Source organism: Triturus cristatus, chromosome 7, assembly GCF_964204655.1.
Source record: "Triturus cristatus chromosome 7, aTriCri1.1, whole genome shotgun sequence".
NCBI lineage: Eukaryota > Metazoa > Chordata > Amphibia > Caudata > Salamandridae > Triturus > Triturus cristatus.
In genome coordinates, this window is record NC_140590.1 from 148,760,220 (window position 1) to 148,773,578 (window position 13,359).

The 13,359-nt window shown below is 41.0% G+C and overlaps 1 protein-coding gene across 3 annotated transcripts in view; it reads left to right on the plus strand.

Moving 5' to 3' along the window:
• The window catches only part of LOC146809069 (sialic acid-binding Ig-like lectin 12), a 503,656-nt gene that overhangs the window by 443,336 nt on the left and 46,961 nt on the right, over positions 1 to 13,359 (plus strand). For all 3 annotated transcript variants that reach the window (XM_085615877.1, XM_085615875.1, XM_085615876.1), the window contains one exon: positions 4,923 to 5,022. In XM_085615877.1, the coding sequence (XP_085472003.1) occupies positions 4,923 to 5,022 (100 nt within the window). The remainder of the gene's footprint in view (positions 1 to 4,922; positions 5,023 to 13,359) is intronic.

The window sequence follows — 13,359 nt, forward strand, 5'->3', positions numbered from 1 at the left end:
AAGGTTACCGCTTATGCGGATGACCTGGCAGTATTTTCTACAGATCCAGGGCGAGCATTAGGGGAATTAACAGCGGCTGCTGCCAGGTTTGGTCAGATATCAGGGTATAAATTAAATATTAATAAGACCCAAATATTAATTAATCATAAACCGTTAGCTGTTATACAGGGGGTATGTCCAGTCATCACTTATCTGGGGGTGCGGATATCTGCACAAATAGAGAAAATTATTACTCTGAATTATGAGGAGCTGCTGAAGGATACAATTAAATCATTTTAAAATTGGCACAAGCTACCGATAGGCATCATAGGTCGTATTATTATTATTAAAATGAAAATCCTGCCCAAGTTTCTATATCTTTTTTGCTCTATTTCATTACGGGTCCCCAACCCCTTTTTCAAACTATTAGAAGGAGCAATTGGTAGATTTATATGGGGATACAAGAAATCTAGGTGAACGATAGAAAGATTAAAACTACCATTTGGCCGAGGAGGCTTGGAGCTACCGGATTTCAAGATGTATTTCTGGTCAGCTTTTTTTGGTCGCTTTCGTAGTCTGATTAATCCTGGGAGTACTTTATTTTTTCATACATTTATGTTGGGGGAAGAAAGTAAAATGTTTCTGTATAGAATAATGGACCCTAATTATTTTAAAAGGGTTACATTTAAGACCGCTCGGGACAGCATATATATCTGGCGGGCTATCTTGCATAAAGGTAATATATCTCCATATCATGATAAATTCCCTCTGTATTCTAACCCTGCTTTACCTAGTATATTTCACGATGCGGTGGGGAAAAATTGGATCAGATTGGGAGTAGGATGCTTAGGTGATCTTTTCGATTATAATGGTATTATCGCTTTCGAGAGACTTCAACTCATATATGATGAAGTAAGGGAATCTATGATTAGTGAGGTTTATAAATGGCTGAGCAGCAACAGAGCAGATGATTGTGGAAGATTGGCTGATCAATGGAGTCAAATATTGGAGATTCCTGTCGGGGCTAGTACTTTAATACAAGCATTGGGCACTATAAAAGAGGTGTTGCATTCAACTAATCTGAGATTGCATCAACATCGGGCGATCTGTCTTCTCTATTATACATCTGAGAGGATAGCCAAGTGGGCGGTTAACAATATATTTACAGATAGGATGAAGTGCCAAAGGTGTGATATGTATAAGGCAGATATCAAACATATGTTTGGAGCTGAAAACTTTTTGGCAGGAAGTTCAGAATATTATCCATCAGAAATTGGGGTTAGAAATACCCCTGACAGTAGGGGAAATTATGCTGGGCCGTAGTAACATTGGATCTAAAAGTAGCGGTCTATTAACTATTTTGTTAGTCTCTGCAAGGCTGATCATTGCTCGAGAATGGATATCGCCAAAGCCTGCAAATGTCATGGATTGGTGGCTCTTGGTCCAACTGACACATGATATGGAACAGGCACTGGCTAAGTCAAGAGGCATACACTCAGTTGTTAAATGCAATAAAATATGGGGGTCTTGGCTTTAGATAGCCTCTTGGAAACTCTAGGATACTTTATGTGGTGTAAATAAGAGGGTGATGTTCTAGAATGTATCTCTGTACTTATCTCTTCCTATGTGCTCCTAGTTTAAATACCTTATCTGTGAAAAAAAAATTGATATTGGCGGCATGCGGTATTGATACTGTTCTGATGTATTTGATTGTACTATGTATTACCTAATCATTGACAAATAAAAAAAAAAATTTAAAAAAGGAAACCTATTGTCCAGGCCTCCCCTGCTGGAGTTTCGGTTAGCAGCAGGAGGCCAGACCCATGCCTGTGGCTGCAACATCCATTTTGTGATGCCAGGGCTCTACTAGATTTCTACCGGGTGTACCAGCACTGTCATGTCTCTCCCTCTAGAAGGGTGGGATCATATCCTCACATCAACAACTGATGTGGTTGTATGATTCCAAGGTGTTTGACACAAAACACGACATGTTTCCGTGCAGTCAGTCCAAAGTTAGCATTAACCGTTTAAGATATAATGCACTTAAGAGTATATGGTCAGGCTGCACCACTGACAACCCCGGAGAAGAGATTACGAAGGCTGCAGAGGGGCTCAGCTCATGCCTGGGCACCCTCTCACATATAACTAAGCACCCTGCCTTCGAAGCGATTGATAAGGCCTGCCATAGGGGTGACTGATAGGTTACCATGTGCAGTGATATGTGAGGTATAGTGAACTTATACCTCAATAAGGGGTGGATGCACCACCTTACCCAGGCTGCAGTAGCAGACCTGTGGTGTCATTTTTCATGGTTTTCCAGGGGTGGCATAATACATGCTTCAGCCCCTGGTAAGCCTCTGGGGTACCCATGCCCTGGGTACATAGTCTACCATATACTAGGGACTCACAAGGGTACCCCAGAATCCAATTTGGAGTGTACCTAAAGTACATGCAATCCATTTAGAGAGGAAGCAGCTAGGCTGGGGCCCTGAATAGCAGGGTCCCAGCCAGACTGAAGTCGAAAAACAGTGAAACACCAGCAAAAAGTGGGAGTAAACATGTGAAGCAGATCCTACTCTCCTACAGTAATGATGAGGTTCGGATAGGGAGTAATATTGTGGGTGGGGATGTTGGGTCAGTAAGTGATTAGTTGAAAATAACATGTCAGCAATAATGCCGCCATTTCAGTCGTGTTTTTATTTGTTTTAGTGAACCCCTGACGATGAGCCGCATGGCTCAAAATGCATTGGGTAATGGAATGAGTTCATGTTTTGGAAGTATGGTTGACCTAACATGTCGCTGTGAAAAGCCTGGATTGGCAACAGGAGACACGTGAAACTGGTGAATAAAGCATTCAAAGGCAACATTGATGTCTCTGTGATGATTCAATATGTAGAAAAAGATATGAAACAATGGAATGATATAAAGAGGAATTTGAAAGAAATTACAAAAATTAAAAAAGTGGCAGTGTGACAGTTGGGTGCGCAAATGCTGCATCCTGTGCCTGATTTTTCATTAACAGTGAGATTGGATGGTTCATTGCCACTGTCTGCACGCACTACAAAGAAAGAGGCAATGGTTTAAATTACGTAATAAATGAAGGGAAGGTGTGCATCTTCATATCCACATGATGTTTCCTTTTAGAAAGTGGGCATTTTCTTGTTTTACCATTCTGTGTCCCTGCCTGACTCTGAAATCAACGTCTGGTTTAGTCATACAGGGGCTGGTTTGTGCATTTACTCTAAAGAGTCACACAAAGGGAGTTGAGGTGTGTCCTGCATATCGTGATGGGAGTTCCTGAGTGAGAGTGGTGGGAGGAGTTGTCGCTGACACCTGAAAAGGGCTGTGTCTGCCTTTCACAATGCTGTCGCCACCCACTGTAGTGTGGCTGGACCAGGGAGGACAGAACTGGTTCTCCTAAGCAAGCAAGACTTACTTTGAAGCCTGCATACATCAGAGGCTGAAAATAGTATAAGTAGTGGGGCTCTTACCCCAGAACTTTAGAACACTTTTGGATCAAGAGGAACCTCTGCCAAGTAAAAGAGCTGAAGAGCTGTAAGGAGCAGTACTGGCCCTTTGCTAAGTATTGCTTTGCTGGGTTGGCCTTCAGTTGCTGGCTCTGCGTTGGAGATGACAAACGCTGTACTTTGCTATTTATCCTGCTTGAGAAGAGTCTCCAAGGACTTGATGTAGAGCTTGCCTCCTGTTAAGAAGTCTCAGGAACACAAAGACTTCACCTGCAGCATCCTTCAACTCCACTGCTGGGAGTTCTGATCTGCATTGTGGTGCCAATTGCGGGCCCTTGGAGATTGGTTCTGCTTAAGAGATTCAAGAAACCATCAAAATCAATGAATCACCCTGGCAGAGCCTGTTTATGCGATGCAGCACCGGTGTGCGGGAGACATTTCCACACACCGCCACTGTGCAGATGAAATAATCAATGGAGCGTCTGTCTGCTGCCAAATAAACTGCTGCTGCATGTGTCCAATGTGCTGTCTCTGAAGTCCGAGATTCCCGCACTGACTCCGTTGCAGGCCCTGCTGTGCGGCTCAAAGAATTGACAAATCTTGGGACTGTTGCAAAAGAAATCGATGCAGCGCCTGTTTGTCACCGCCGCATAGATCCTTAGCATGTCCCAGATTTCCACTCATCGCTCCGACACAGCACCCGCAGACCAGAACTGTCTTGGAATCAACACATCACTTCCCCCTACAGTCGGACTTCGACACATCACTTCTCCTGCGTACTGCAGAACTGTCGCACATCCCCGCCAAAGACTCAGGCACCGACCCATCGCTGTGCTTTCCGGCGCCTCCCTCCTCAGTGGCTGTTTCATCTTGCAGATTTCGACACATTTGAGGTACTTTGTGTAAACATCATGCATCCATAGAGTTCTATGGTCAGAGCTGCTTAAAACCTCTTAATATCCATATTTTGAGGTGTGTATGTTGGATTTTTATCGTTTTGCTCTTGTTTGGTTTAGATAAAGATTCTTTCTTTTTCTAAACTTATGTGGTGTCCATTTGTAGAGTTTTCACTGTGTTACTCTGTGTGTTATGTAGAAATACTGTACACAATGCCTCTGATATAGGCCTGACTGTTTGTGCCAAACTGCCAAGGGGGTGAGCAGGGATTATCTTGGGTGTCTAATGTCCTTACTCTGACTAGAAGGAAGGGTCCTTGTTTTGAACCAGCAGCGCCTTCTTCACCATAACTTATAAATATGCTGGTACATGTTGGAGATTTCTATTAAACGAGAACATCTTACCCACTGTATGTTCATCATTCTAACTCCTACAAGAAGCATCTTGTGTCTGGTCAGAAGATGCCTGTATTGTTAAAATAGCTGCGATGACGTTGTGTTATATCCCGATTGTGCTGCTGAATTCCACAAAGGCGTTTTGTGTATGTGTTTAACTCTAGTACTCTCATTTTCTCTCCAGCGAGTAACAGCTCTTCAACTGTCTCTCTCATCACCGGAGCTTTGGTTGCAGTGTTGGCAGCAGCAGTTGGAGCAGTTCTGTTGACCAGGAGATATCTAAAGTACGTATGCAAACCGGTCATGCACTGCTCATTTTTCGATGCACTGTACTTAGTCCTTAATTTGAAAAATATGTGAAAGGACCCAGAGTATGCTCAGAAGCTCTTGAACTCATGCCTCTTTCATTAACTACCAGACACTCTCTGTGCCTATATCTCACTCTTTCCGCTGAGACGTTTTAAGGCATGTGCAAAATGGGCTCTGGACCAGGGGCCCAGCCTTTCAGGGGTTCTGGGATACACTCAGCTCTTTTTTGCAGACAGCCTTGCTCTGATGACCTCAAATAATACATAAACAGATTGTTTTAAATGCCTTGTTTTAAATACCATTTTTCTTTAATTTATTTTTAATGTATGTGATGACTGAGAGTCTATTACAGATATTTTGCAGAGAAATGCTGTATTTATGTTTCATGCAACATCTATAAACAAAGATTATTTTCATATCCAAACAGGACATCACATATAAGAATTGGGAGGGGGTCATAGAGATTATTTGCAGTAACCATAGTGAGCTGCTGTTGTGTTACAATATTGAAAACACAGGTCACTATTCCAGGATATTAGATGTCAGCACATTAAGAATTTGGGCATGAAAGAGCTGAAATTGGATCATAAACTCATTGCTGTTCCGAACAAGGGCCCCAAAAATGTTTTTGCCCCAGGGTCCCCAAAATCCTTGAGCTGTCTGTTAGACTTGCCATCCTTCGAGTGGTCTAAGCCCAGACTTTTTGCCTGCTTACCTCCCGTTTATTGCCGATTCCTTTTGTTGGCTTAGAACTCTGATCACTTTACCCCTGTCGTGTAGTTTCTACAAATACATAGGATCTGCACATTCGTTGGACAACATAAACTGAGGGATTGGTGTCTAGACTGATTCCTGACACCCCTACAGGATATGTCAGCCGATAGACCAGCTAGCTCACAGTGCCACTATAAGCCTCCGAACCCTACCAAGAATAGTTTCTGGCAATCATTGAACATGACAATCCTTCACCTTTCATGGTTGGTGGAAACAGTACAGTATTTTTCGCTCAGTCAATCGTGCTCACTGAGTCTCAGAGATACACAAAATAAACGTTGGGGATGTTTTCAATAAGTATTTTGTGAACCAGAGTCATTCTAGTATAAAACATGTTTGCTGCAACAAACAATAGACAGAAGCAAATGTAAGAGATTTGAAACATTCCTGCTTAAAGAAACCAGGATACAGACAGGTTGATTGAAGCAAGTTTAATCCATAGAGATCCCATCCATACAGAAGCTGGCACAAACAGCAACTCCTCTAGTTTACATACAAATCTCCCCACCTAGGATTCAGTGACATCACAGATGACACTACTTGAGCTATCATCCAATTGTAGGATGAGGCTCTTGCAAGTGTATGCCATGCTCATGACATACTACACACCTCCCTTCGTTAAACAAAATTAATTTACAATAGTACCATATTCCTATAGACCAGAAGATAAAGGAAATACTTTAATCATAGTCTAAAAGATAAGAAGGTTTCTTACAAACCCTAGATGAAGCACGATTCGTGCCACCTTCAGGTGTCTTTGGGTGAACATTATCATTACATTCATTGTGGCACCCATCCACTCTTCATTGTATTACCACTTCTCTGTTCAAGTTCCAAATTCTATGATCTTGAGTCTTTATAGCATTTTTGAATACCTTAATGACTTTCATGGGTTTCATAAATTTTGCAACAGAATTCCCCACCAAGCCAGGACGTTTGATCATCACCAAGTCACCAACTGCAACTTTGGTTGTTTTTACCGCTTTTTCTCATCAAAATAGCATTTTCTTAATTCACCTTTCTCTTCTTCTTTTTTTTTTAATCATTTTGTTGTTACACCTATTTTCTTTACCTTTACCCAACTCATATCTATTAACCCAAGTAGGTTCTACATTTGTATTGGGAACTCTCCCTCGGAACAAAAGAAAAGGTGTTTTACCAGTGGTGGAATGAGGAGACAACCTGTACTCTTCAATTTTCCTTAGCACTTCATCTTTCCAATTTAAAGACATGGAATTTAACAATGCAATTGTCTCTTTAACTACTCTGTTAAATCTCTCCACCATTCCATTTGCCTCAGGATGGTAAAGAGAGCACTTCTTATGTATAATACCTTTAGATGCTAGAAAACTCTTCATCTCATCTGACACCAATTGCACTCCATTATCCATCAATATGGATTCAGGGATTCCCTCTTTGGAGAACAAATTCCTCAAACATTTAATAATGTGAGTCGAGTCAATGTTAGATAAAAAGAAAACTTCAGGCCAACGTGAAAACATGTCAATTATCACTAACACAAAAGTCTGAGACTCATTTGCGTGAATTGGACCCAGAATATCTAAGGCAATATCTTGCCACAGATTTGAAGGACGTCTCCTTAAAACCATAGGCTGTACCAGTGTGCTCTTGGACTTATCGCTCAATGTGCATGGGATACAATCACGAATTGCACGCTCCACTTCTATATCCATACCTGGCCACCAATATGACATCCTCAAGAGTTCTTTACATTTTGTAATCCCTGCATGGGAGGAATGAACTAAATCTATGAGTTCTTTCCTAAGACTGCAAGGAGGAACCAACCTTGTTCCCCGAAATAAGAGATCATTCTCTACCGACAATTCGTTGCGCACCTCCCAAAACTTTTTTGTGTCTACTGATCCTTGCTTGTTACTGTTCCAGCCCTTTTTAACCAGATCTATGATTTCATTAAGAACAGTATCCATAGCCATTTCATCACTCCATCTCTTTTCACAAATGATTTTCTGATCAATGACGCAACCATTTCATCACACCATCTCTTTTCACAAATGATTTTCTGATCAATGACGCAAACTAATTCCGCAAACTAATTCATCAGAATCTTCCCCATCATCCTCCTCGGATAACGTTATGGGAGTGAGACGTGACAGGACATCCGCTACATTATTCTCAACACCTGGTATGTATTTTATCACAAAATTATATTCTCGCAACCCTATCACCCATCTGGTAATCCTGCTAGAAATTGAATCTAAACCCTTCTTGCTGAATATCTCCACTAACGGCTTGTGGTCCGTTCTTACCTCAAAATTAATACCCCAAAGAAACTTCTTCAATTTTTTTATAGCCCAATATACCACAAGTGACTCACATTCTACAACTGAATATCTAGTCTTTGGATCTTTGAGGCTGCGTGACATGCACATAATAGTCTGGATGCCATCCTCACCTTGCTGTTGTAGAACGGCCCCCAAACCCTTTTCACTTGCATCAGTGATGAGTATTGGTTTGATCATAGGGTTGAAGCTAACAAGAGAAGCGGCCGCCTTAAGTTTACTTTTGATATCCTTGAATTCCTGCTCACAGCATTCAGTCCATATAAAATCTACACCCTTCTTTAATAGAGGTCTCCTATTTACTGCACAATTAGCAATATTCTTTACAAATTTTGAGTAATATTCCACTACTCCTAAGAACTTCAGGAGTTCACATTTATTGGATGGCGAACTCATTTCTTGAATAGTATTAATTAAGTCAACTTTAGGTTTCACACCATGACAGGTTATGTTGTGCCCTAGGTAGTCAATAGACTCAGTTCTAAACTTACATTTGTCTTCTTTAATTGTGAAATTATGATCTGAAAGTCTTCCCAAAACCGACCTCAAGCGAGAGTCATGTTGACAGGTGTTCTGCCCAAAAACCAAAATGTCATCTTGGTAGACATAAATACCAGGTAACCCTTGAAGAATATTTTCCATTACCCTTTGGAACACGGAAGAAGCTGATACCAACCCAAAGGGCATGCGAATGAATCTAAATGTACCGAATGGTGTTATGAAAGAAGTGTAGTCCCTACATGACTCCTCCAACTCTATTTGGTGGTATGCCGAAGTTAAGTCGATTGTACTAAATACTTTGGCTCCACCCAGCAGAGACAGCAACTCATTCGGCAAAGGATATTTATCAATCACTACACATTTGTTTAATTGTCTCAAGTCAATGCAAAATCTCAGGTCCCCATTGGGTTTGTGTGCTGCCACCACTGGGGCAAACCATTCGGTCCCTTCAACCTCCTCTATGATGCCCCCCTCTTTCAATTTTATAATTTCTTTTTGCATGTCTTCCCTTACTGAAATTGGATCATTCCTCACTTTGCAACATACAGGAGTAGCATCCTCTTTAAGTATAATCTTATGCTTGTAGCCTTTGAGACAACCCAGCTCTTACTGAACACACTAGGATAATCTCTCTTGAGATCATTAATCAAATTAGCATCCCCTGCTTTCCTATTGGAGTTTATATCGCTATAAATCGAATAGGAGGATCACCATTGGGATCAAGGAAGACCCCAAGGTCACCCGGATGGATCCAACTGATGATGCTATCACCCCTTTTTGATACATACATTTTTCCTGAAATCAACTTCCCCTTGTACTCAATCTGACCCATGAAATATCTATGCAACTTGATGGGCTCTCCCCCATAAGCCAACGGCCTTATGTCGGGTTTCAGGAGTTTAACCTTACCTTTCAAATTATTCATATAAAACCCACTTGAGACTATTGTGATCTTGGCTCCTGAATCAAATAAAACTCTAGTTTTTGCTCCTTCAACTAGAATTTCGTCACATGGAGAATTTTTCTTCTTTTCTCCAACCACCACCTGCACTACAATCTGACCACATTCATAATCCTCAGGGTTAGATTCATCATAGCTATAATTATTAACTTCAATTTCTTTCACTTTCGGTGCACCTTTACTTTTACACATTGAGGCAAAATGACCTTTCTTTTTGCATTTAGGACACATCAAGCATAGAGAAGGACACTTTGGATTATTAGCTAAATGTCCCATCTTCCCGCACCTCAAAAACTTACTATTACTCCATTTCTCATTCATTTTTTCTTTGATTAACAAGGATTCTTTGAGTCTTGTCTTTACTTTTATGGTCCACTTTGCTATTACTTTTCACCTCTTGGACCTTGCATTCGTTACTAGAATCTTTCTTTAAGACAGCGACACATTTTATAGACTGTTCTATCCTTTTTGCTACAACGAGAACCTCATCCAAAGTAGGTTCATCACGTAACCATAACTCTTCCCTAACCTTCTCTATATTGCACCCAAACATGAATTGATCACGTATACGTTCATCATTTGAACCATCAAATTTACATGAAGATGCGAGTTTTCTTAAAACAGTTATATAACCTTCAACTGTTTCTTCTTCGGCTTGCATTCTCTTAGCAAATGTGTATCTTTCTAAGATGGTACTTACTTTTGGTAAGTAGTGTTTATCTAACTTTTTTATGCAAATCTCAGTCATTGAGCCCATTCGCCTCCTCCCGTGATAAATCAGGTAGAAGGTCAAAAACGTCTTGCCCCTCTGACCCCAAACAGTGTAACAATAAAGCAGACCTCCTCTCAGCGCTAAGTGAAGGGCAACATACCCTAGCATATCTCTCGAATACCACTTTCCACTTTTTCCATTTTATGTGAGGAGTGCCAGGTTCGGATAAAAAGAATGGGGCTGCAGTGACGTTTTGCATATTCAAAGCACTTGAATAAATATAGGCTGAATATGTTACCAATAATAATTCTCTTATAATGAGCTAATATATATATATATATATTATATATATATATATATATATATATATATATATATATATATATATATTCACTGAAAAAACCATAGGTTTCACACAAGTTATAGTTAGCGGAAATTTTACTGATAAAAAACCAGTGAAATTGCCCCGTTATAGTTAGTGCTGGCAACTATAACTCACGCGACCGCAATCCTCTGCTGATGCTAATACTGTATTTAGACACTTATTTGCCCATGTCTTCTTCCATACATTTTTAGCTATACATATATTACAAATATTTTTTTTTCATAAAGACACATATGTCATCAGCAGAAGATTGCGGTCGCGTGAGTTATAGTTGCCAGCACTAACTATAACGGGGCAATTTCACTGGTTTTTTATCAGTAAAATTTCCGCTAACTATAACATGTGTGAAACCTATGGTTTTTTCAGTGAATTTGCAAGGTTTTTTAAATGCTAATTCCTAACTATAACGTGTGTGAAACCTATGGTTTTTTCAGTGAATTTGTACGGTTTTTTAAATGCTAAGTTACTTTACGCCATTCGAGGCGTGCGCGCCCACTTAACGCAGTTCGTTCCGTGCACGGTTTTTATCAACTTTAATAAGCCCTGTACATTTGGTGGCCTTCGGCCACCAAAAGCACAGGGGGTGGGGTCAATGTGGATAGTGTTTTTTTTATTTTGATTTTATAATTTCATGTTGCCAAAATTTAGTTTTTTTTACCTATTAATAAGCCCTGTACATTTGGTGGCCTACGGCCACCAAAAGCACAGGGGGTGGGGTAAGTGTGGATAGTGTTTTTTTTTTTTTTTTTTTTTACCGTACGCTTACGGTAAGCGTACGGTAAGCGTACTCGGCGAAATTGCCGAAAAAAAAATAAAACCGTTTTTGCTCTTGGGGGATGTTTGGGGACTCCCTCAACATGACTATGTGGGAGGAAGTTGTCAAAACAGCCCCGTAACATGTTTTTGGCCATCTTGTTTGATAAACAACACTCAGTGCGAGAGACAAAATGGCGGCCGCCGCTTCCTGGTTTCGGCCGATTCGAATGTTTACTAAGATCTAAGAGCCAATCAGAATCGCGCTCGCGCACGCCACCGTACGCTTACGGTAAGCGTACGGTAAGCGTACCGTAAGCGGGCTCAGATATATATATTGATTTAAAGGCTATTTTCTCAGAATCTACTTAACAGATTTACACCAAACCTACAAAAGGCACTTCCTTGACCTAGGGACTACCTCTCTGCCAAATTTCTAGTAATTCTGTTCAGCCGTTCGGGCTGTAGCTCGTTCTAAAGGTCCTATGGAAAAATGCATGGGAAAAACGCGTTTTGGGACCCCCCTTTTATCTCAGCCCCCGCTTGACGAATCCCCCCGAGACTTTCAGGGTAGGAGCGGAGCGTAGCGCCCCACCTATTTTGAGAAATTCGCGAGGATTCGTCGACCGGCGCCAAAGTTATTCAAAATAGAATGTTGAGGTTTTCCTATGGAAAAGGGGTCCTAACTATAACTACCTACTGGCGACCGCCAGTAGGTAATATATATATATATATATATATATATATCTATATATATCCTTTTTCTAATTAATGCCCAAAACCATGCGTAAGTAATTGCATATGTTAAATGCTGTGCGCATCAGCGGGAAAAAGAAAACAAACAGCTGAGCGCAGAATGTTTAAACAAAGAAGTTTCCAGTTTCTTTGATGTGTCAATAGTGACGTAGTACACACTACCAAAGTACACCGTAAAATGCTTCACAGAAGAAGCTCTGTTACCTTGCTGTCTGCTCAAATATAGCACTGTGAGTATTGATGAAGGGAAATTCCACATGCGCTACACAAGATCACAAAATGATGAAGAAGCGTATGTTGATGTATGATACTCAGAGCAAAACAACAAAAGGCCGTGTGCATTGGCGAGAAATTCTGTGTTGCCTGGATAGGTGATACACAACCTCCAAAATGGCCTCCGCGTATGCTGCGGAATGACGACACCCAGGAAGCAAGCTCATGCGTCTCTCGCGAGAAGATTTCAATTAGAAGAAAGAAGGACGAAGATTCGCATCTAAGCAACAGGACATCCGAAGCACTCCTGTCTCTCCATTCTACAACCTCGAGACAGGTAACATTCGTTGGTTCTTGTTTAAAAATAAATTACGTCGTTTATCGTCAAAATCAGGCAAAGTAGAATGGGTGCGAAATTGGCATTGGAAAGAAAGTCAGAGGAGCGCTACTCCATGCGCACAGCACCCACAATCCGGAAACATTGCCAACCCATATGCCAAATAAAAAAATGAAACTGTAGTTTTAAAACCAAGACAGGCACTGCATAATTTTCCCACAGCTGACAACCTCAGGAACTGTTCTCAGCGCGATCAAACGCTGCCAACAGTGGTATGTCGCTCACAAGTCAGAATACTGATGTGACAACTTCGATCAGCACAAAGATGAGCCCGCATCGATTGTGTATGTACACATTAGTTACCACACATGCGGCGAAGCTCCCAATCTTCAGCGAAAGATAAGCATATAAATCATGACAAGACGTTAGATACTTGCTGTCAGATAAATGTAGACGCCTCCTGGACATGTTCCTTTTCTTCTTTTAGATTAATAGATTCCTCACCAATTTTCTGTTTTGGGATCTCACATGGCCGCACTCTGCCGACTACGCCAGTGAAACATTCCTGCTTAAAGAAACCAGGATACAGACAGGTTGAT